Below are 25,647 nucleotides of genomic sequence, written 5' to 3'. Positions count from 1 at the left end.
AACGTGTGCATGGGGCTTTAAATTTGCCAGTTTTTTACACTTTTGTAACATTGTAAGAATTATTTCCCTCAAACCAAGAGTGTGACAGACTGAAGAGTCTATCTTTGACACAACACTGTTCTAGCTGCATTTTGGCTATGACCAGTGATAGGCTCAGCAGATTTGATCTGATTCAGTAGAGGTCCTGCAATGTGGTCACTGTTAATAATACCACTACACAGATGAAACCACTTCTCATAAAAACATATAACACTCCAAAATTTCTTTAAAACACTACCCACTCATTTCTACAATCCATGTGCAGCAAAGCAGAGTACAATGCTTTACAATTATGGAAATGCGCAGAAGAGCCCAGCACTTTACATCCATTGGGGCTCATTCTGAAGTGACCAGCTCAATGTGCTGCAGAACTTTGTTGAACATAACCAGTTACCAATTATCCATCTTTTTGTAACCATGTGGTGGGGATAATATGCTTTTCTCTCTGCTCTTATCTTTTCTTTATTTTAAGTCTGTCTTATTCTACTTACTTCATCTCTCCTCTCCTTCCCTCTGTTTTGCTCTCCTACATATCGTTACCCCCACACATCACCTTCTAATTTATTTTCCTCTTGTTCTGTCTTGTTTGGACCTTCCTATGTTCATTTGTCCTCCTTACATTGAATTTGTCTTCCTCTCTTTCTCCTTCTGTTCTTACTGGTTTATTTTCATATGTTTGTATATAACCAACTTCCTGTGTCCCATCACTGTTATATGTGATCTATCTAATCACCACTTTCCTCCATTGTTTACTTTTTTCCTCCGTCCCCTTTTCTCTGATCTCTGTCATTCTCACAGTGGGCAGACAGACCACAGCTCCTGCCACAATCACCACTGCCGCCACTAGTACAGCCCTGGGGTTGGTGGAACAAGGTAGTAGTGTCCATAGGGCACTCCCCCTCCCTCTTTACACCTGCCCCTTCCCTCCCCTCAGAAGTGACTGCATGTAGCTGCTTCTTCCTTAGCTGCCTGCCTGCGTGGAATAATGAAATGAGACTGGCTTGCAGGTTTGACCTGCAAGGATTAGGAGGAGATAGAAGGGGATTGAATCAACTATACTGGGGCTTCTAATATATCAGCGCTATAACATTGACTAAGCACTTAAGTGTTATCTTTTCATGGCCGAATGTGGAAAGGTAAAACCTTTACCAGCCTGTTCAATAAAAGATTGTCCCACATATACTAGGCACTATTTGGCTCCTTTTCTTTTATGTGCCAATTTGTCTTTGCCGTGTTGAGGTTATATAGGTAACATATAAGGGGCCTTTTTTGGGTGTCCACTTGGAGACGCTGCATGTAATGTGTGTACCTTGGAGCATGCTGTATGCTTGGGCATGTCATGTGCATGGCATGTGTTGAGGTACAACCCAGCAATTATCTGACAGTGTACATGGCATTTATGGTACAATGACCTCACTGTGCTCCTCAGCAGTTCTGTGTATACATGTACAGTGCATGTGTGTGTACACGTTGTATGTGAGTGTCACTGTTCAAAGAGAATATTTAGATGTTGTATTGTAAAAAGAAGGTCTATGCTCTTGCCAGTGTTCTGTCAGTGTTTTAACGGTGCAGATCGTAGCTAGGAAAGCTAAGCCTAGCAAGACAGTGACATATACGGATAAATTATACATTTGCATAATAAAATATTAATATTTAAACAGGAGCCTGATAGTCTCTACTGAGGGCCCATTTTTTGCAGTTCAAGGGGGGGAAAATAACATTTACACTTGGGGTTTCCTCCATGAGAAAAGGTTAAGTAATCTTCATAGGCACAATCAAATATGGAACCCAACTAGCTAATCTAAATAATACCTCCACTTTCCTTTATTCAATATATTGTGTATATTGAGATATATTAAAAGCAGTACATATGTTTTCTTGTAGGACCTCATATATGTTTGTAGAAACCGTATCTGAGTGTATACATTATATGTGATTTTTGTTTAAAAGATTTTCACAGTTATTTCTAGAAGATATACACTGATCTGCCATAATGTTCTGACCATTGACAGATAAAATTAATAACATTGATTATCTTGTTACAATGGCACCTGAAAATGGGTGGGATATATTAGGCAGCGAGTAAACATGTTGTCCCTGAAGTTGATGTGTTAAAAGCAGAAAAAATGGGCATCTCAGTCTGTTGCGTATAGGACTGTGTTGCCACAGACCACTCAGGGTACCAATGCTGGCCTGTGTCAATAGCCAAAACGCCTACAGTGGGCATGTTAGCATCAGAAGTGAACAATGAAGCAATAGAAGAAGGTGTTTGGGTCTAATGAATCACATTTTCTTTTACATCATGTGGATGGCTGGATGTGTGTGCATTGATTAGCTGGGGAAGAAATGTCACTAGGATGCACTATGGGAAGAAGGCAAGCTGGTGGAGGCAGTGTGATGCTTTGGGCAATGTTCTGCTGGGAAACCTTGGGTTCTGCCATTCATGTGGAAGTTACTTTGACACTTGCTGATCAAGTACATCCCGACATGGGAGCGGTATTCCCTGATGGCAGTGGCCTCTTTCAGCAGGATAATGCACCCTGCTACACTGCAAAAAATGGTTCAAGAATGGTTTGAGGAACACAACAATGAGTTTGAGGTGTTAATTCTCCAGATCTCAATCCAATAGAACTGGAAAAATTCAGATCCATGGAGGCGCCACCTCGCAACTTACAGGACCTAAAGGATCTGCTACTAACAGCTTGGTGCCAAATACCACAGCATACCTTCAGAGGTCTAGTGGAGTCCATGACTTGATGGGTCAGGGATGTTTTGGTGGCAAAAGGGGGACCTCCTCAATATACGGTGGACTGTCATAATGTTATGGCTGATTGTTGTATAAACACTGTATGGTATACTTCTTATAAATAGAGGTACAGACTCTTTAGAGGAAAGAGCTAACATTTTCGACTTACTTAAGCCTGCCATACTGTCCGTACCTCCCAGCTCAACAACCTTTGACTAAAAATCAATGAAACCAGGAGCTGGCAGAAAAAGCCAGCGTAAAACATGCTCAGCCTGGTGCGTATTTACATGCGCTCATATGCATATGACACTTAAAGGCATATGCATGTAGTTTCATGCTAGAGGAATATTTGATACAGTCACTAGAAAATTATGCGTGTATGTGTTTTAATGCGTATATGCGCTAACTAGACCAGTACACTTCTCTCTAAATTTAGGTTTGATGCATTTTGTAATGCCCCTAAAAAGTGCTCTAAAATATGAATCTAAATACCACAATGTGCATGGACACATTGACTAATAATGAGATGTTTGACTATTTCAAAATTCCTCTTTCAAGTCCCATATCACACTGTAAGCCACATAGACACAAATGTAGTGTTTTCCACACTTTTACAAATGCACTGTATTACAGGCAGAGAGCAAAAAAAGTGGGGGGGTTGTGAGTGTTGTAGATGGACAGTGTTTTCGTGGCTGGCATGTGTTGGATGTCCTGTCTTGCCAGCCTGCTGATGCCCGAACTATATGCACAGATTTGCCATTTGACAGTGCCCACCTTGTGTATTTTACCTATGTGTATCTTTTCCTCTTCCCCCTGTCTTTTTTCACTGTTTCACTATTTCTCTTTTTCTCTCTCCTTCTGTTTGACTTTCCTAATTCTGGCTTCTTTCTTTTATGTTCTATCTCTGCTCTCATCCCTTGCCTCTCTCTTTCTACTATGTATTCTTCCGTTCCTTTTCTATTTATTGCAAGGTAAGTTCTAGCACTTTGGTTATCCTTTTACATCCTGTTTTGTCAGTGATATTTCCGTAAGATAAGCAGGCTTTACTATTCTAATGCCATGTGAACCACCATGGTACAAGTATTAACTGCACATTGTAAAGCAAAAATCAATAAAGCTGGAAATCCCCAATTTTCTTGGGATCCAAGCACAGAGTGGTCCCCTTTTAAACAATCAGTTGTCCCATGATCAGCGATTTTCTGTCATCCTTAGTTAACAGGATTCATTACAAAAACATACAATATTACATACTGTAATACAATATACATAGAGAATCTTTGTATTATTTGGTCATGTTGCAAACCCAGGAATTATAGCTCAATGTTCAAATAAAAAAGACAGCAGCATTAGAAAAAAAAAACAATACCGTCTTTTACATAACTAGTGGCATCTCACATTTTCCTAGGAGCACAATTCAAAAAGAGTTTACAAGTTATTACTAAACCATACAAAATAGGACTTTCGGTGTGCTGCAAGAAAAATAAAAATCATAACAAGAAAAGTTTATAGTAAAATATATATTTATTATACAATGTTAAAATCTCCCATAAATAAATGTAAGAATACATATATACAGTGGGGACGGAAAGTATTCAGACCCCCTTACATTTATCTCTCTTTGTTATATTGCAGCCATTTACTAAAATCATTTAAGTTAATTTTTTTCCTCATTAATGTACACACAGCACCCCATATTGACAGAAAAACACAGAATTGTTGACATTTTTGCAGATTTATTAAAAAAGAAAAACTGAAATATCACATGGTACTAAGTATTCAGACCCTTTTCTCAGTATTTAGTAGAAGCACCCTTTTGATCTAATACAGCCATGACTCTTTTTGGGAAAGATGCAACAAGTTTTTCACACCTGGATTTGGGGATCCTCTTCCATTCCTCCTTGCAGATCCTCTCCAGTTCTGTCAGGTTGGATGGTAAACGTTGGTGGACAGCCATTTTTAGGTCTCTCCAGAGATGCTCAATTGGATTTAAGTCAGGGCTCTGGCTGGGCCATTCAAGAACAGTCACAGAGTTGTTGTGAAGCCACTCCTTTGTTATTTTAGCTGTGTGCTTAGGGTTATTGTCTTATTGGAAGGTAAACCTTCGGCCCAGTCTGAGGTCCTGAGTACTCTGGAGAAGGTTTTGGTCCAGGATATCCCTGTACTTGGCCGCACTCATCTTTCCCTCGATTGCAACCAGTCGTCCTGTCCCTGCAGCTGAAAAACACCCCCACAGCATGATGCTGCCACCACCATGCTTCACTGTTGGGACTGTATTGGACAGGTGATGAGCAGTGCCTGGTTTCCTCCACACATACCACTTAGAATTAAGAGCAAACATTTCTTTCTTGGTCCCATCAGACCAAATAATCTTATTTCTCACCATCTTCGAGTCCTTCAGGTGTTTTTTAGCAAACTCCATGCGGGCTTTCATGTGTCTTGCACCGAGGAGAGGCTTCCGTCGGGCCACTCTGCCATAAAGCCCCGACTGGTGGAGGGCTGCAGTGATGGTTGACTTTCTACAACTTTCTCCCATCTCCTTACTGCATCTCTGGAGCTCAGCCACAGTGATCTTTGGGTTCTTCTTTACCTCTCTCACCAAGGCTCTTCTCCCCCAATAGCTCAATTTGGCTGGACAGCCAGCTCTAGGAAGGGTTCTGGTTGTCCCAAACGTCTTCCATTTAAGGATTATGGAGGCCACTGTGCTTTTTTGTAACATTGGCCAGATCTGTGCCTTGCCACAATTCTGTCTCTGAGCTCTTCAGGCAGTTCCTTTGACCTCATGATTCTCATTTGCTCTGACATGCACTGTGAGCTGTAAGGTCTTATATAGACAGGTGTGTGGCTTTCCTAATCAAGTTTAATCAGTATAATCAAATACAGCTGGACTCAAATGAAGATGTAGAACCATCTCAAGGATGATCAGAAGAAATGGACAGCACCTGAGTTAAATATATGAGTGTCACAGCAAAGGGTCTAAATACTTAGGACCATGTGATATTTCAGTTTTTCTTTTTTAATAAATCTGCAAAAATGTCAACAATTGTGTTTTTCTGTCAATAAGGGGTGCTGTGTGTACATTAATGAGAAAAAAAACCTGAAATGATTTTAGCAAATGGCTGCAATATAACAAAGAGTGAAAAATTTAAGGGGGTCTGAATACTTTCCATCCCCACTGTATAAAAATGTACATATCACAACATTATGGACTATATTGGCATATGTCCTTTTTAGCCACCGCATTCCATGGATACCCGTTTCTTCACAAGGTAACTGTCTTCAAGTCCATAAACCTACAGTATAGTGCATCTTTAAAAAATGATAATATACAATGTAATGCCAGGTATAATTACGTCATTATTTAACGTATTTACACATGTAAAGTGATGTAATCTCTCAGCGACTTTATGAAATAAAGCCTGTTAATAGTTTCAGTGATGTCATCCCAGGGCCAAATGTACACACATAAGAGTCAAACAGGCCAGAACATTCCGTAAATAAAAGCAGAGGATGTAGTAGCTCCTGTGAATGGAAGTAGTGTGTAGTGCCAATTAAGTCATTAACCACCCATACCATGATGACCCAGAATGTTTCCATCCAAAGGGGGATTAGCAAGCCCTAGCGCCCTGTGGGGAGACTCTAGGGTGAAAGTTTCCAAACTGAGAAGTGGCCCTTTGCTTGCTTTTATCCGGCGCTCTATTTTCATCCACTAATACCAACAATGGGGCATAAGCCCCCCCCCCCCCCCCCCCCACTGATAGCAATAAAATTACAGATTTCCTTCCAATGACACAAAAGATGGGGCACAATGACACCAACAATGGGGCACAATTCCTCCCAATGTCGGGACCTTTTCTATTACCAATGCCCACAGTCCAGCCTCCTTTAAGTCTGCAGGACAGTAAACTGGCCCTTTCTTTAGATTTGGAGACCCATGCTCTAAGGTACAAAGGGCAGCCATCAGGTTACTATATGTAATTAATGTATAAGTTAACCTAATAATAATATATTAATTTAAATTGATTCTATGTGGTATTACAATGTATATTATAATTTTTTATAGATGGACCATAGGTTTATGGACTTGAAGACAATTACCCTACCCGACTTTATAGGATATGCCAATATAATCCATAATGTTGTGAAATGTATTTTTATATATGTATTCCTATACGTGGGTCCTTTATTTATGGGATGATTTTAACATTGTTTGTACAATAAAATATTCTTTCTTCATAAATTTTTCTTGTTGGGATTTGTGTTTTCCTAGCAGCATATAGAAAGTCCTATTTTGTATGGTTTAGTATTTGCTATCAGGAAAAAAAAACCTTTGCTATTTCAAAGAGGGTCTGTACTGGAAATCCTCTTCCACTTAAAGACCAGTGTTTATTGTTGGGGTGGATGCCAGTATACTGCAACACATTTTATTGCATTTTATTTCTCAAAATTATCCCTGCCTATAGTCCAAGGCACTGGTATGTTTTTACATTTCTTTTTTAACACTATAAATGATAGAAAAAACAAATATATATTGGCTAAAGTAGAAAGTGAATAAATATATATATAGTTAAATATTTAGTAACTTTTCTTGTAAAAAAAAAAAAAAAAAATTTAGTAACTTAAAGTGGGGTTCCACCCAAAAAAAAACTAGATGAAAAATCCTAAAAAAAAAATACAAAAAAACATTTGGATATATTTTTTTTTTTACTTACCTCTAAATGCCTGTTGCTAGGGGGTCCCTCGTAGTCTGCCTCTTCCTTTGCCTGGGCTGGTGACATCACTTCCCCCTCGGCACGAGAAGGGCTCAGCTCTGCTCCCTCCCTCCTGTCAATCATCTGGGACCCATTACAGGTCCCAGGTGACTGAGCGGTAAATCAGGGCGCGCGGCGCCGCTCGCGCATGCACAGTGGGTGCCAGGCTGTGAAGCCACAGCCTGGCGCCCACAGTTGCAATGCCAGCGCCGCTGAACGGAGGGGGAGATGAGCGGGGCTTCGATCCCCCGCATCGCTGGACCCTGTCCAATTAAAAGTCAGCAGCTGCAGTATTTGTAGCTGCTGACTTTTAATTTTTTTTTTTTTTTGACTGGACCTCCTCTTTAAACCAGTCTTTGAAAAGCAACTGCCTACACATGGAGATCTCTCTACTACAATACCATACAATCTTCTACAATAAAAAAAAATCTGGGCCATTCAGTCATTTAAACTTATAGAATGAGTTACTTTCCAACCCCTTGGCATTTGGCAATCAGAAATATGACAACATTTTTATCAGTAACAGATGAGTACTATATCAGCACCCAAACAAGCTTACAATAGGGGTCATGAGAAGTTTAAAGACTTTTTCACATACAGGTAATTGAGAAATTATGTTCCAGTATGCCTGGATTTCCCCACAAGTTCACCAAATATGCAAAGAGGGAACTGACATCAGATCGACACCACCAACATAAGTGAAAAGAGGTGATCTCTGCTCATTTGCCTATTGCATGATCCACATTAACATTTAAAAATTTGCCATCCTTTAAAATAGATTGACAGGTGTAGTACGAAAGAGGTTATGCCAGTCTATGGGAGATAAGTGTTGAAGGTGCAACTGCACTTTTGGTTACACTTGACTTATTTTGATAACCCCCAGTCCCCCGCTGGTCTTATACTTGCATGTCCCTGATCTGGCGAAATCTTAGCTGTGTGGCCTCCTTGGTGCCTCCAAGCCACTTGTCAGCAAGCTGTATATGAAAGATATCAGGTATGGGCCACCATATAAAAATGTATTTATATTTTCAGTTTTCAGAAATGTGTTGTTAAAGTTAAATGTTTAAATTTGTAAAAAAAAAAATGTTAGCATTATATATATAGATATATATATTTTATATTAACTGAGACAGCTTAGCAATTTACTAAATAAATTAAGCTTTTCTTTTTTCATCATTGCCCCACCTCTCCAAAAAGTCCAATCAGAGGACACTTTGCATTCATTCAGAAAATCCAAAGCCTTCTTTGAATGGCACCTGTGCTGAGCAGCCGACCTCCAGTATTCACAATGCATCAGGCCGACCACTCAGCACAGGACCTGGAAGCAACTGGAGATCACTGGAGTAGCGGTGTCAAGGAAAATCACCTTTTGCAGTCAGATGACTTATAATGTGTTCAATATATTCAGCCCTAAATGCATTAAGTTATAAAGATACCATATCCTGGCCTACATATGATATTTAAGATATGTATTTTGCTACTTTCCTTTTCTGTCATAGGCCATGTTAACATAGAGGGCGGGTCAGCTGAACTCTCACAATTTCAAACTGGCATTTCAGTCCATCTTCGGGGGCAATTTCACAGACATTTGTGTGGGTTTCTGCACAGATGTCTATTGAAATCGCCCCCCAAATCACCAAAATTAGTGCAGGAACTACTTTGAGAATCGGTGCGGCGCTGCAAAGTTGGTGTCGCACCAATTCGGCTGGTGCCATTGCTGGCAATAAGCTCAGATTTGGCATGCAATTTGACATGTCAAATCGCATGTCAAATCAGCCCAATGTTAACATGGGCTTAAGGGGAACACCCATGTATCCTCCTTCTCCTATTTGCTCCCATATTGTGCCCACTTTTCCTCCTACCCTGTTCTTTAATAACTGAAAAACTGTTATCTGCCCTCACCCTTCCATCCCTTTCATCATATCGACGGCAACTGAAACCCAAGGCTAAAACCTATGTTATGAATTATTAAATACATTTTATATAAACAGCTCCAAAATATAAGGCCTACAAGGTTAGTAAAATGTAGGGCAAAGTGAAAGCTAAGCAGCCTACTTATTTTCAACCTTCGCTTCTGTGTTCCCACTCTTCTCCAGACCCACTCAGTACATGCTCACCTTCACCGTCTCTATTGCCTGTTATCACTCTTATTGTGAACAGCAGCTCAAAAGCTATTTGGAAAATATTTTTAATTTTCAGCCTGTTCTGGAAGGGTCAGAACCAAAGTTTCTGTCCTAGTGCACCCAGTGCGAACATTGACAGCAATAAAAAAAAACTGACAGAAGTCTTATGCCGCGTACACACGAGCGGACTTTACGGCAGACTTTGCCTGGCGGACGGGATTTCGTCGGACAATTCAATCGTGTGTGGGCTCCAGCGGACTTTGTTTTCTCAAAAGTTGGACGGACTTAGATTTGAAACATGTTTCAAATCTATCCGACGGACTCGAGTCCGGTCGAAAAGTCCACTCGTCTGTATGCTAGTTCGACGGACAAAAAGCCACGCTAGGGCAGCTATTGGCTACTGGCTATGAAGTTCCTTATTTTAGTCAGGTTGTACGTCATCACGTACGAATTCGACGGACTTTGGTTGATTGTGTGTAGGCAAGTCCGTTCATTCAGAAAGTCCGTCGTAAAGTCCGCCGGGCAAAGTCTGCCGTAAAGTCCGTTTGTGTGTACGCGGCATTAACCTTTGCTTACAGTTAAAACTGCAATAAATGTTTTGGCTTGAGTCTCACTAAAAAAACTGGTCTGCGCAGGCCTCTTTTTGGAGATCAAACCTGCAGTATTTCCATGTTAAAGAAGATAAGATATTGCTTTAAACAACCAGTGCATAAATATCCCGAAGAGGTATTGGACAAGACCTGTCAGCTTCCAAACCAATGTTGCTGTCAAAAAAGGAATTACAGGGGATCCACACATGCACAGCAATATATGACAACACTAAGGCCCCTTTCACACGAGGCGGACTCCGTTTCTACGGAGCCCGCCTCGGTCCGCCGGCTCAGCGGGAGATCTGTCCGTTGATCTCCGCTGAGCCGGCGGATGACAGGTCCCTCTCTGCTCAATGAGCGGGGAGGGGCTTGTCAGGCGCCGCTGCCGCCTATGGAGGGATCGGACGAAAACGGACAGCGTGTCAGTTTTCCTCAGATCTCACCCGATCCGATCCGCCAGCGACAGACCTGGAGGTAGAGCCATCCGTCTGCTTTTAGCGGATCGGACGGGGTCGGATGTCAGCGGACATGTCTCCGCTGACATCCGACGCTCCATAGGCTAACATGGATCGCCCGTTCAGGTCCGCCGTCAAAACTGACAGGCGGACCTGAACGGTTCAATCGTGTGAAAGGGGCCTAAAGTACATAGAACAGCTATGACAATCACTGGAATTTTTAAACAGCAAAAAAGTATCCCACTCAGGAAGCCATATTTCTAAACTGTTAACTCCTGCAACGCAAATATTAATTCTGGGAAGTGTGGTTTAGGATAGGCACACTTAACAGCACACAGTGATCATTTTTATTTTAACGTTTAGGGCTCATTTGCACTTGTTTTGACTTTAACACACATTAGAGCGCCTACTGCTTCAACATGCTTTTTTAATGTGTTTTTGATGCTTCAGTGATGCTTTTTGAAGCTTTAATGAAGCTTAGAAAATGCCCTGTGTGTGTGTTGAATTTTTTATTTGTTTTAAAGGGGCTCAGTAGTACCCCCACTCAGCAGATCCCCAGCTCATTGGTACTCTCGTTCAGCAGATCCCCTTCTCAGTTGTACCTCCAGCAGCTCTGCTAGTGCCCCACTCAATAGTAACCCCCAACTTTGCTGATCCCCGCTCAGCAGTAACCCCCAGCTCTGCTGATCCCTCACTAGTAACCCCCAGCTTTGCTAATCCCCGCTCAGCAGTAACCCCCAGCTCTGCTGATCCCTCACCAGTAACCCCCAGCTTTGCTGATCCCCCACTCAGTAGTAACCCCCAGCTCTGCTGATCCTCTGGTTTGCTGATACTTCTCTCTCTCTCTGGTCCCCGCTCGCATCCTGCTATATTGCTCCCTCGCTGCACACCACCTGTGACATTGCTAGTTTCTCCTGCTCCGGTCCTCCAGCTATGCTGATCCTCTGCGACTCAGTCTTCTCTCACTGTCGCAGACTTACCTTCTGCTATAGAATTTCCACATTGCACATCATGTGTGCTATCTGCTAGTTGCTCTGCTTCAGTCCGGACCCTGCTGCTCCATGCTGCACATCAGATGTTACGTCTGCACCAGACACTTCCAGAATATATACACATGAACCGGAAGTGACTGCTAATGGCGTGTTTCCGGTTTACTTGTTGGCTTACCAGTGCATCCTCGGAAATCTGATACCTGCAATACCTACAAAATAAAGTTAAATAAAAGCCACTCAAAAGCTGCAGGTGATGTAAGTGAGATTTGTCATAGACTTCTATGGAGGCCTTGAAGATGCTTTGAAGCACCAAGAAAGGAACATGGGGTATAATTTTTGAAGCAAGGCAAACACAACGTGTAAACAGGATGCTTTACTGCCATTCAGAATGCTTTCAAAAAGTGTTTCCAATGCCACATTTTGAAGCAAGTGTAAACGAGCCCTTAGTTTCCTACCTGGGAAATATATATATACTATTGCTTACATAACTCATTTTGTTTGACATGAACACATATTTCTCCATCATATTTATTAGTAATAACTGGAATTCCGACTATTCTCCCTGAGATATTGGTCTTGCATTATCAGACTCATCAAGGTCATGGTTTACAGGGGTGAAATAGATCAAAACGATTTCTAAAAATAATCCCAATGCTGACAATATTATATTAAATATATCACTGGTGACAGTTTCATACATGCTGACCTTATCCTTTATTTCTTGGTCCTCCTGCAGCAGCTAAGAGTTTGCTGAACAAGAAAACGGATGTTGGAAAGGTAATATTAACATACAGCAATAATTTACAATATGTCTTCTATAAAATTAACGAATAAACTTAAAAAGAACAATCCTTTAGATTACAACTTATTTTAACAAACTCCTTAATTTATGAATATTGTTATCTATGGGTTCATAACATACTTCAGTTAAACCTGAACATTTAGCATCTAAGGACAATTTGGCGACACAGCCTACCTGCTAAACATTCATCTTGTGCTGTTATCTACCCTAACTTATTTTTGTTTCCCGAATTCAAGCCTACCAATATGCAGGTCACACGTATGTTCTCAGGTTCTTAGCACCATCCTCTGTAGTTAACCGAAAGGGATGTTGCTCAACATAGAATCATGTGGCAAAAAGTCTGCAGCACCACCAAGAAGCTAAGTGATATACCTACTTAATGTGGCTGGAATGTATAGAAACTAAGATTAAAAGTAAATGAAGTGGACAGACTTTAGAAACGCAGTACAAAAGAATTACAAATTACCATTTGGCTTTACTTTTTAGCTTGAGAAGCTCTTTAATATTGTCCTCTGCATCACTGCTTTAAAATAGTCTTTTATACGTATATTATATTTATATATAAAAGACTATTATATTATATGGTGTTACGTACAGCAGTCCACACAGCTCTGCTTCCTTCCTGACAATCGGTCTCATCTTTGTCTCTCTCCCAAGCCTCAGACGAACAGCACTAAGAACAGCGCTGGAGTGACTAGTCCGAAGGGGCCTATTCCACCAGCTGCCTTGGTATGAGAAGTGGGTCGGACTGAACCACATTTTTTGTTCATCTGTGATATTTTGTGGGATGCTGAACTGTTGGAGCGAAGGCGGGTATAAGGGCATATTCTGCCCTGTCTGTAAGTGGAGTGCTGCCTTCTTCCTGTCTATTTTTTGGAAAGTTTGTTTTGTGTTCTTTGGAGTACAGATGTTTGTGGTTTGTCTCAGGAAGGTCTATCTGTGGGCTTAGGAATACATGTTTTAATTTGTTTGTGGTTCAGATAAGTTTGTGGTCTGTCTTTGGAGCGGGAAGTCTGTTATCTGTCTGTGGCTTAGATTAGTCTGTAATCTTTTTGTGGGGTAGTTCAAGGTCTGTGATTTGTGAAGCAGTCTTTAAATGCCCTACCGCTCCTCCATCTTCTCAGTCCTGCTACCCTGTCATCTCTCCTCCGATCCTCTTCTTTACCTCTCCACATTCCTGACACCCCAATTCCTTCTTACTCCTCTTCTTATCCCCTACCTTTTCTTGTTCTCTCCTCCTTCCCATTTCTCATTCTTTCTTCCTCTGTAGGAGCCTCAAACCACAGTAATTCATAACCTGGTGGACGGGATAAAGGTATTTGCCATAGCTTTACCTCTCTCTTCATGTGTTATGTTTCATGCACCTCTTTACTCTGGAGGCACCAGAGGAAGGGCTGTGTGAGAGATTCTCACCATAGTATACATGGTGTAATTCTAAACATAGCCACTAGTTGGTGCATTCTGTCATAATGCATACACAAATATTTTACTACAGACATATTGCTGGCAGGGGTCTTGTTTGCGTTATGATAAAAGTTTGATTGGCTGACTCTAGTGATCAAAAGGCGCTTTACCTGAGAAAACAAGATGTGCTAAAAACAATTCTGAATGATTTGTTGATGTGAAGTATAAATCTGATATTTTTGGAGAGGCATTGTGTTGTGTATATCAAGCATTCCCATATATATTTGTTTTGATTTTTTTCTGATGGGGAAGGGGGGTTATTTATTGCCAAAACAGCAGTATATGTTAGTGCATCAAAACAATGACATGGCCTCATTAGGAGTGAAAGTTGTCACCTAAAACTGCTTCCATGTGGCAGTTGACAAAGTTCTGTTATGTTTTTAACCAGTTATCTGTTATGGTATTATTCTCAGTTCCAGTTGGTGGAAAAAAAGAACAAATGTATGTCTGCTAACTATACCATCGAGAGGGGAATTAACGGGAAGCTGGTGCAAGTGGCATGCACCACTTTACCAAACATAGATAGATCTGTTTCAGGTCTATGTGGGCTACCCATGCCAGTTTCTCTTTCAGAGTAGAACAGAAACTGACGTTGGTTCTTCATGTTCTGCGCAATTCTTTGGTAGTTCCCCCATAATATATATATATACAGTATCTCACAGGAAAATAAGTTGATACATATATATAAATATATAGTTATACACAGTATATATATACACACAGTATCTCACAAAAGTGAGTACACCCCTCACATTTTTGTAAATATTTTATTATATCTTTTCATGTGACAACACTAAAGAAATGACACTTTGCTACAATGTAAAGTAGTGAGTGTACAGCTTGTATAACAGTGTCAATTTGTTGTCCCCTCAAAATATCTCAAAACACAGCCATTAATGTCTAAAGAGATGGCAGCAAAGGTGAGTACACACCTAAGTGAAAATGTCCAAATTGGGCCCAAAGTGTCAATATTTTGTGTGGCCACCATTATTTTCTAGCACTGCCTTAACCCCCTTGGTCATGGAGTTCACCAGAGCTTCGCAGGTTGCCACTGGAGTCCTCTTCCACTCCTTCATGACGACATGGTGGATGTTAGAGACCTTGCGCTCCTCCACCTTCTGTTTGACGATGCCCCACAGATGCTCAATAGGGTTTAGGTCTGGAGACATGCTTGGCCAGTCCATCACCTTTACCCTTAGCTTCTTTAGCAAGGCAGTGGTCGTCTTGGAGGTGTGTTTGGGGTCGTTATCATGTTGGAATACTGCCTGCGACCCAGTCTCTGAGGGGAGGGGATTATGCTCTGTCTTAGTATGTTCCAGTACATGTTGGCATTCATGGTTCCCTCAATGAACTGTAGCTCCCCAGTGCCAGCAGCACTCATGCAGCCCCAGACCATGCCAGTCCCACCACCATGCTTGACTGTAGGCAAGACACACTTGTCTTTGTACTCCTCACTTGGTTGCCACCACACACGCTTGACACCATTTGAACCAAATAAGTTTATCTTGGTCTCATCAGACCACAGGTCATGGTTCCAGTAATCCATGTCCTCAGTCTGCTTGTCTTCAGCAAACTGTTTGCAGGCTTTCTTATGCATCATCTTTAGAAGAGGCTTCCTCCTGGGATGACAGCCATGCAAACCAATTTGATGCAGTGTGCGGCGTGTGGTCTGAGCACTGACAGGCTGACCCCCCACCCCTTCAACCTCTGCAGCGATGCTGGCAGCACTCATACATCTATTTTCCAAAGACAACCTCTGGATACGACACTGAGCACGTGCACTCAACTTCTTTTGTTGACCATGGCGAGGCCTGTCCTGAGTAGAACCTGTCCTGTTAAACTGCTGTATGGTCTTGGCCACTGTGCTGCAGCTCAGTTTCAGGGTCTTGGCAATATTCTTATAGCCTAGACCATCTTTATGTAGAGCAACAATTCTTTTTTTCAGATCCTCAGAGCTATTTTATACATTGTAGCAAAGTGTCATTTCTTCAGTGTTGTCACATGAAAAGATATAATAAAATAATTACAAAAATGTAAGGGTGTACTTTTGTGAGATACTGTGTGTACATATATACGTATCAACTTATTTTCCTGCCAAAAGATTTGTAACTGTGCTGGCTAGTCACTAGCCATGCCCCCCTCCCCATCATTTGCAGGCTCAGCTTTAGAGATTCCCTTGTCTTCTCTCATTTTGCAGCCTGCTCATTGAGCATTCAATGAGAACCCTGGCATGTTTTACTTTTTGTTCATTAAGCAGGGAGATGACATAGGAATCTAAAACAAGAAACAGTGGAGTCATTGTATTGGCTATTTAGTGTGGCAGGGTCTGTGAAATTACAAATTATATGAAAGGTAAAACAGTTTACATACATGGATCCCAACTGTAAGCTGCTTCAATTAATTCTTGTTTATGGATGTATGTACATATTAGGACTATTATTATAAAATAGATACTATAACATAAACTACACCCTGACCTATCTAATCATACTAAGTTATGTTTAAAAACATGAACATATTTTATAATATAAGTATGAGCATACTTTAAAAATTCGGCAGTATATTTTTCCCAACTTTAAGGGCCTATTCACACCATTTGCGATGTGCTGGACAGCTTTGCCCAGCGCTGTCCTATCACAAAGAGAAAGATATTTGCCTTGGTTCTTATGGTGTTAGTTCACACCATTGTGTTGTGGTGGTGTGCACTGAAAAAGGTACTGCATGTAGTACCTTTATTTTAGCATAAACCACCACAACCCAACACCACTGTGTGACTAGAACTCGATGAGATGTCAATTGTCACATTTCAATAAAGTTATAACAAAAAAAGTGTGATGCTCTAGGTTCGGCACATCAACGCTGTGTTCTCCAAGCACACAGCTGCAGCTGTGCATTCAGCGTGGCTACTGGTGTGAATCTGCCCTAACTGTAACTTGCTAATGTCAAAGAAAAAAAAAACCCAAAAATGTTTAGATTTGTAAAATTGTGGTGGTAGAATTGTGGTGGTAAGGGTTTTTAAAAAAATCATCTTTCCCTGCTGTGCTCCCACTGTCTCAATGCATTTGTTTATTATAGACGTACATCCAATAAAGGATGCCACACAGACATATGTAAGTTACACCTTAAAGTTAGCTCCTACACTTCCATAGGTCTACATTTTATAGAGTTTTTCTTTAACATCAAATGTAAATGACACATATTTTGTTAATAATGGGCAAAGGAGAAAAGTACCATTTTACTGTACAAATTTTAAAACAATTTTAGTTTGTTTCAATTCTAAACCAGTTCCAGAAGTACCCATTATGTAGCACAATTAGGTTCTGGCTCTTTACTGTATTGATACAGTTATAATTAACATGTTTATCTAAAGAGGCTCAAACTAGCAGTACTCCTTAGGTTAAAAAACGGGAGGCATGGGGGTTGATTTACTAAAGGCAAGTAGGCTGTTCACTTTGCAAGGGAAATTTTCCTTAGATTAGTGAATGTGGTGAAAGTTCACTTTGCAAAGAATAAACAATCACATGAAAAGAAAAAAAAATAGTATTTTTGCTTGCACATGATTGAATAATGGAAGTCAGCAGAACTTCACTTCATTCACCAAGCTAAGGGAAAATTCCCTTTAAAAGTAAACAGCCTGTATGCCTTTAGTAAATCAACCCCATGAATAATGCAGTTGTTACATGTAGCAACCAATCAGAATCCAAAATATATACAGTATATATTTCTCTAGAAATAGTCAGAAGGTTTTTTTATCTGATTGCAATCTATGCAGTAAGATAAAAAAGCCTTCTGTGTGCAGCAGCCCCTCTAACACTTACCTGAGGTCCCTCTCTGTCCAACGATGTCAACGAGTGTCTCAGCCGTCCCAGATTCTCTTTCCTGATTGGCTGAGACACAGCAGCAGCGCCATTGGCTCCCGCTGCTTCAATCAAAGCCAGCCAATCGGGGGAGAGAAGGGGTGGGGCCGGGTCGAGGCTCAGTGTCTGAATGGACACAGGGAGCTGTGACTCAGCCCAGGTGCCCCCATAGCAAGCTGCTTGCTGTGGGGGCACTGAACAGGAGGGAGGGGCCAGAATCACAGGAGAGGAGGATCTAGGCTGCCCCGTGCAAATCCACTGCAACAGAGCTGGTAAGTATAACATGTTTGTTATTTTTATAGGAAAAAAACAAGACTTTACAATCAATGTAAGGGGAAGAATCTGTAGTGATTTTTTAAACACTGCTATTTTACTTGACTTAATACTATTTACCAGCACATTGCAATACTAGCCAGAAAACAGATTATTTTAAACATATAAATATGTAAATTATGTTTGATGGCTAGCAGGGCTAAGTACTGATTAACTGTATTGTTTGGAATAGTTAGCAGTGCTCAGCACTAGATTTCAATTCCTCTCAGCTGGTTTGCACAGATATTTATTTTTCTAAAAAAAAAAAAAAGAATCAGAGAAGCTTGGTGCCTTTATTTGCTTTAATGGAAGTATTGTTTGAAAGGGCCTAAAATTTCTAGTGGGAAATCTCTTGTCACTTGAGTCTCTGATTGTGTTATCAGAAGTCAGCAAGTGAGTCAACTTGCAAAATGGAAACATCCCATTTGAGTGGAGCTGACATTTATCTTTATAATAAAGGATGAGAAGTCCTAGTCCATCGGCTAGCTTTGTGTTACAATCCAGGAGTTAAAATGGTATTTAGCACTAACTCATTAAATTTGTGAATGTGATATTTTTGGAAGTACTTGTAACCATGGTTCTTTTTTTTTTTTTTTGTCTCTGTTTTCTTTTCCTACCATGTCTTTGTCTCACATAGGAGTCATCAGACAGTACACATACAAACCCAGAGGATGAAGAAATGAAAGGTATTGTAGCTCTAGCCACATAAAATGTTCCTCATCTTACTACCATTGAATGAAGTAAGTCTTTTCATGCAACCACCTATTTCTAAGAATATACCATCTGGTTACATCAATACATGTCCTATTCCATCTACACCTTCTATACCCATACCAGCTCCTCAGTGCACCCATATATTATTTTCCATAGTTTGTCTCTCCTAAACACTGATTCAATTCTGACATACAAATAACCTCTTAACTAACAAACTCATACACTCTTACTTTGCTTTCTTTCCATCTATCTGTTGTTTTTTGTTGCACTTTATTAGGGTCATCTCTATTGTCATGTTGTTTTCTGTTTATCATACCTGCATAATTTTTTTTTTAATGGTTTCATCCAATAGGACTCAAACTGCTGATTCAAAATGGTGCCACAGTTATAACTTAAGTTGCCTTTCCACCAACGTACAGAGAAAGGGTATATACTGGTAGAGAGGTTGGCACTTACCTATAGGTGGTAAATGGTGGTCAGGCGTGCAGACTCAACATCGCTGCTGAAAGATATTTTCACAAATATGTATGTTTGTGTCAACTAAATATGCATGTTTTATGTGTTGAAGAGGAGGTGCAGCACTGTTAGACACTTCTTATTCTGCATAATCTCTGTGAAGTCAATAATAATTGTCTGGGAAATTCCACCTCGACTGACTGATGTTTCAAGATGATCAAGAAGGCTGAGGGTTATGGTATTTCAATGAGTGTTCAGATAAAAATAATATGTAACGGCTGATTAAACTTTTGGGGGTCATTCAGATGGCTGATTTGTGGTGTCGTCTATGCAGAGCCGCTGGCAGATGCCTGTGCATCCACTTCAGAGCTGTGTACAGGCAGCCCATTGAAGTGAATGTATCTGGCAGTGGCTCTGCACTGAGGACAGTACTATTCGGGCGTCTAAATGGGCCCTTTATTTGCTACTATCTTTTATGCCGCGTAAACACGAGCGGACTTCTTGTCGGACTGAACTCCGAAGGAATTTTTAACAGAGTTCCGTCAAAACAGACTTGCCTACACACGATCCCACCAAAGTCCGATCATTTCGAACGTGATGACATACGACCGGCTTAGAAAAGGAAGTTCAATAGCTAGTAGCCAATAGCTGCTCTTGCGTCATTTTCGGTCTGTCAGACTAGCATACAGACAAACGTTTTTTTCGATAGGTATCGAGTCCGTCGGAAAGATTTGAAACATGTTCTATTTCTAAGGTCCGTCAGATTTTTCGACAGAAATGGTCCGATGAAGCCCAGACACGATTGGAATGTCCGACGGATTCGTTCCGTCTGACCTTTTCTGCCGGGAAGTCCGCTCGTGTGTACGTGGCATTAGGTTGGCTTTTGCAAAACGATATTTGCTCCTTTCTAGTGTGTAAACTATTTGCTGAACAATCCTTGTTCACACCATGTGCAGTGAGGTAAGTTTTTTTGCACCTGTTTCTGCAACGGCATGAAGAAAACAATTGTTCTCTATGTGCCCTGTTCACACCACAACATTGGTATCATGTGCAGATTTTTTTCTGTGCAGGTATCTGCAACATGTATGCAGTTTTCGCCACAGAAAAAAACTGAACCGGTCATCAACATTGGAGAGCAATTGTTTTTTTTGTACCTTTGCAAAGAATTTTTGTTACATACAGTGAGGGGAAAAAGTATTTGATCCCCTGCTGATTTTGTATGTTTGCCCACTGACAAAGAAATGATCAGTCTATAATTTTAATGGTAAGGTTATTTTAACCTGTTTAGATCCATGCTATAGTCGAATGACGGCTACAGCGCAGATCTGCTTTGCCAGGAGGCTGTCTATTGACGTCCTCCCCTTTCAAAGCTGGCCACGCCACCCTAAAGGAGGCGCACGGCACGTGCTGTTATTACTCAAGTCAATGAGTTTGTTTTTTCTTCTCACGCTGACAGAGTGAGAAGAAAAAAAGACGATCGCCGGCTTCTGTTTGAAGAGACATTGGTCCCAAAGAGGAAGAGCCTCTGTGCCCACCTGTACTGCCTGCCAATGCCAGCAATTAGTGCCCAGCAATCAGTGCCCACAGTACATCAGTGCCACCTATCAATGCCCACCAGCGGTGCCAATCAGTGCCACCTAGCAGTGCTGCCTATCAGTGTCACCTACCAGTGCCGATCAGTGCCCATCACTTCCACCCATCTGTGCCCATCAGTGCCACCTATTAGTGCCCTTCAGTGCCACCTATCAATGCCCTTCAGTGCTGCCCATTAATGCCACCCACCAGTGCCACCCATCAGTGCCCCCCAGTGCTGCCTATTAGTGTCCATCAGTGCAGGCTATCGGTGCCCATCAGTGTGGCCTCATCAGCATACATCAATGAAGGAGAAAAACTACCTTTTTGCAAAATTTATTAACAAAATATAAAACGGTTTTGTATTTTTTTTTTTTTTTAATCGGTCTTTTTAAAAAAAATTTTGCAAAAAATTAAAAACCCAGAGGTGATCAAATACCACCAAAAGAAAGCTCTATTTGTGGGGAAAAAAATTATAAAAATGTAATTTGGGTACAGTGTTGTATGATCGCGCAATTGACGTTCAAATAGTGACATCGCTAAAAGCTGAAAATTGGTCTGGACAGGAGGGGGGTTTAGGTGCCCAGTAAGCAAGTGGTTAACAGTGAGAGACAGAATAACAACAAAAAAATCCAGAAAAATGCATTTTAAAAAAGTTATAAATCGATTTGCATTTTAATGAGTGAAATAAGTATTTGACCCCTTCGCAAAACATGCCTTAGTACTTGGTGGCAATCACAGAGGTCAGACGTTTCTTGTAGTTGGCCACCAGGTTTGCACACATCTCAGGAGGGATTTTGTCTCACTCCTCTTTGCAGATCCTCTTTAAGTCATTAAAGTTTTGAGGCTGATGTTTGGTAACTTGAACCTTCAGCTCCCTCCACATATTTTCTATGGGATTAAGGTCTGGAGACTGGCTAGGCCACTCCAGGACCTTAATGTGCTTCTTCTTGAGCCACTTCTTTGTTGCCTTGGCCATGTGTTTTGGGTCATTGTCATGCTGGAATACCCATTCATGACCCATTTTCAATGCCCTGGCCGAGGGCAGGAGGTTCTCACCCAAGATTTGATGGTACATGGCCACATCCATCGTCCCTTTGATGTGGTGAAGTTGTCCTGTCCCCCTTAGCAGAAAAACAAACCCAAAGCATAATGTTTCCACCTCCATGTTTGACGGTGGGTATGGTGTTCTTGGGGTCATAGGCAGCATTCCTCCTCCAAACACAGCGAGTTGAGTTGATGCCAAAAAGCTCAATTTTGATCTCATCTGACCACAACACTTTCACCCAGTTCTCCTCTGAATCATTCAGATGTTCATTAGCAAGCTTCAGACGGGCCTGTACATGTGCTTTCTTGAACAGGGAGACCTTGCATGCACTACAAGTTTTCAGTCCTTCACGGTATAGTCTGCTACCAACTGTTTTCTTGGTGACTATGGTCTCAGCTGCCTCGTGTAGTTCTGGGCTGATTCCCCACTGTTCTCACGATCATTGAAACTACACGAGGTGAGATTGTGCATGGAGGCCTAGACCGAGGGAGACTGGCAGTTATTTTGTGTTTCTTCCATTTGCGAATAATCGCACCAACTGTTGTCACCCTCTTACCAAGCTGCTTGGCGATGGTCTTGTAACCCATTCCAGCTTTGTGTAGGTCTACAATCTTGTCCCTGACATCTTTGGACAGCTCTTTGGTCTTGGTCATGGTGGAGAGATTGGAATCTGATTGATTGCTTCTGTGGACAGGTCTTTTATACAGGTAACAATCTGAGATTAGGAGCACTCCCTTTTAATCTCAGCTCGTTACCTGTATAGAAGACACCTGGGAGCCAGAAATCTTGCTGATTGATAGGGGACCAAATACTTATTTCACTCATTAAAATGCAAATCAATTTATAAATTTATTGAAACGCGTTTTTCTGGATATTTTTGTTGTTATTCTGTCTCTCACTGTTAAAATAAACCTACCATTAAAATTATAGACATCATTTCTTTGTCAGTGGGCAAATATACCAAATCAGCAGGGGATCAAATACTTTTTCCCCTCACTGTATCTGTGCAGAAAAATTCCAGACGTGATACCAGTGTTATGGTGTGAATGGGACACATAGAAAACAATTGTTTTCTTTGTGTCCTTACAAAGACTTTTGTAATAAGTAAGCCTATGCAAGTCAAATTTGTATGTTTTTTTCCATCAGTTTGTATGCACGTATCATGTGAACGAGGCCTAAAGGTTAATGGGAGCCTCTTTATTAGGTACGGGAGACAGAAGTGCTTTCAAAATCATGAAAGGGTTAACAGAAACAATGTAGAATATTGGGTATTACAATATTGGGTGGCAAATGCAGAATACAGTGTGTTGGCTTGACCCTATTGCAGTCTAAAAGAACTATTAACAAAAATGGAAGAAGACACTAGAGAAAAGGAAAGAAATTGCTGCTCACCCCTTAAAGACTAAAAACAAAGGAAAAGGTTCCCCCAGGGTGGGGTTTTTAGGCAGCACGGTATCAAAAAAGGAGTCAAATTGGGTATCAAAAAGTATGACAAATTTATTAAATGTAACATAAAAGTTAAAACAATGAGCTCCAGTGGGGGGTACTTGAAATAAAATTGTATTAGATAGGCTGAACATACATTGGCAGACACATATTCACAACAACACTAGGTGGCATGAATATTTAAACCTGACGCGTTTCAACCCCTGTACTTGGGGTCTTCTTCAGAGGCAATCTGCTGGAAAATATACATAAGTAAAATTGATACACATAAATAGGTTGCATTAATATAGCAATAATTACATTCACCATATGGTGCATAAATGCAGTATAGTTACCCAATAATGTGTGTCCAGCAAGAAAAAGAAGCAGAGCCTCCCACATGGAGATCCCCTAAAAAGACTGTCCTCCCGTCCTCCCCAAAGGGAGAACACCAGGTGCCTCTATCGCCAACACAACTCAGACCAGGGCAGTGAAAGCAGCGACGTGACTTGCGAGAGATCACACTCTTGAGCACCGCCCGCCAATCTGACGACCAGCCAGGAAACACAGAAAATACACCTGTGGTAGGAACCAAAAAAGTATCCATAATAAATTTGATCACTTAAGCCACATTGATTATGTGGCCAAGAAGAGACGCTGGGGGACAAATGCCTCCAACATACACCAAAAGTGCAGACATAAAGTATATGAGTATATATGATGATATTCTTCATAGGCAATATAAGGTATAGGCAATCCCTCAGTTAGTGCTCTGTGTAAAAGTGATCTAGTAAACAAAAAAGGATGTGGTAAAGTAAGAAAAAAAAGAAAGAAAAAGAAAAAAGAAAGAAAAAAAAAAAGAAAAAAGAAAGAAAAAAAAGAAAAATATGTGGTGAAAAATATGTGGTGAAAAACAACCACTGAGTATAAAAGTGTGATGGAACAAAGTGAATGGACCAAAATATACCAGGGAGAGGAAAGGTGGGGGAAATGGGAGGAAAAAAGGGGGAGGGGGGAGGAGGGGAGGGAGGGAGGGACGGAAGGGGAGAAGAGGGGAGAAGGAAACAAAGGGAAAAAACATAGGGAGAAAAGGAATACAGAAGGGAGGGGGAGGGAAAAGGGGATTTTGGCAAGTGTAAAAGTTAGATTGATTACCTCAAAAGAGTGCTAAATGGCATGTGTGTTAGCACTAAGTTGCCCCATACAGTTAGACTGTTGCTTGTCAGGCAACCCGGGATTGGTCACAAACTGTGTCGGGCTCAGTGGATTAGTATCCAACCCTGAGTCCACCAGTCTAGAAATAAACAAAACAATATCAAATGTAAAAAGGAAGTAATAACCAGACCGTTATAAAACAGGACCGTTATAAGTAGGGGTCAGTGCGAAGTCAAATGGTTTTCGCCTGAACTCCCATTATGTAGGGCAAAAAATAGTGCCAAACAGAAAAGAACAAACACATGGCAAAAAAGGTACTTACTAAGTGAGAGATGGGAAGTGCCTCTCCCACTCCCCCAGGTACAGATTGGCGTAGGCCGGGGCACAACAGGTGCCCATGGCCACGCCCTGTACCTGGAGGTAGTGGGAGTTGTCGAAGATGAAGAAATTATGATTTAGAATGTACTCGAGTCCATTGATAATGAACTCGTTTACCGTTTCATCATACTTCTGATTTCTTAGCAGGAGTGCCCGTATAGTCTCGATCCCCTTGTTATGGGGTATCGAGCTATACAAGGCCTCGACATCAATAGCCACAAAAAATGAATTCGGTGGAAGGGATATTTCCTGAATCAGTTGGAGTAAATGCATTGTGTCCTTTAAAAATGAGGGCATGCAGGTGACAAACGGTTGTAAAAACGAATCAATTACTTTGCTGAGGTTTTCTGATATTCCTCCATTACCGGAGACAATTGGTCACTGACATCGCGAGATTTCGGCGAGAGTGACGTTCAATCGGAGCTTAGGCTCTTCCGGAACGCCGGGGAGATCACGCTCGGCTGCCTCAATGGCGGCCATGCCGCCAGTCGTGGAACGACCAAGGTAACACACACACACCTGGACAAATTACAAGAAGGTACACACCCCCAATAGGCAATATAAAGGTGGTATCCGCAACACACCCTCAGTCTCTCTTTCTCTTTGGTGGATAGCAGGCACTTCCCATCTCTCACTTAGTAAGTACCTTTTTTGCCATGTGTTTGTTCTTTTCTGTTTGGCACTATTTTTTGCCCTACATAATGGGGGTTCAGGCGAAAACCATTTGACTTCGCACTGACCCCTACTTATAACGGTCCTGTTTTATAACGG

The 25,647-nt window shown here is 41.2% G+C and overlaps 1 protein-coding gene across 35 annotated transcripts in view; it reads left to right on the top strand.

The window, feature by feature from the left end:
* CAMK2B (calcium/calmodulin dependent protein kinase II beta) overlaps nucleotides 1-25,647 on the top strand; it is a 251,461-nt gene that overhangs the window by 193,159 nt on the left and 32,655 nt on the right. For 5 of the 35 annotated variants that reach the window (XM_073622131.1, XM_073622127.1, XM_073622124.1 and 2 more), the window contains exons 13-17: nucleotides 838-915; nucleotides 12,433-12,470; nucleotides 13,153-13,224; nucleotides 13,766-13,810; nucleotides 18,766-18,814. In XM_073622131.1, the coding sequence (XP_073478232.1) occupies nucleotides 838-915; nucleotides 12,433-12,470; nucleotides 13,153-13,224; nucleotides 13,766-13,810; nucleotides 18,766-18,814 (282 nt within the window). Of the gene's footprint in view, nucleotides 1-837; nucleotides 916-12,429; nucleotides 12,471-13,152; nucleotides 13,225-13,765; nucleotides 13,811-18,765; nucleotides 18,815-25,647 lie in introns of all 35 variants that reach the window. The other 30 variants (XM_073622128.1, XM_073622125.1, XM_073622146.1 and 27 more) reach the window with 13 other exon arrangements.

Source organism: Aquarana catesbeiana, linkage group LG03, assembly GCF_042186555.1.
Source record: "Aquarana catesbeiana isolate 2022-GZ linkage group LG03, ASM4218655v1, whole genome shotgun sequence".
Classification (NCBI taxonomy): domain Eukaryota; kingdom Metazoa; phylum Chordata; class Amphibia; order Anura; family Ranidae; genus Aquarana; species Aquarana catesbeiana.
Note: the sequence above shows the minus strand (reverse complement) of the source record. Positions and strands in the feature narration are given on the sequence as shown.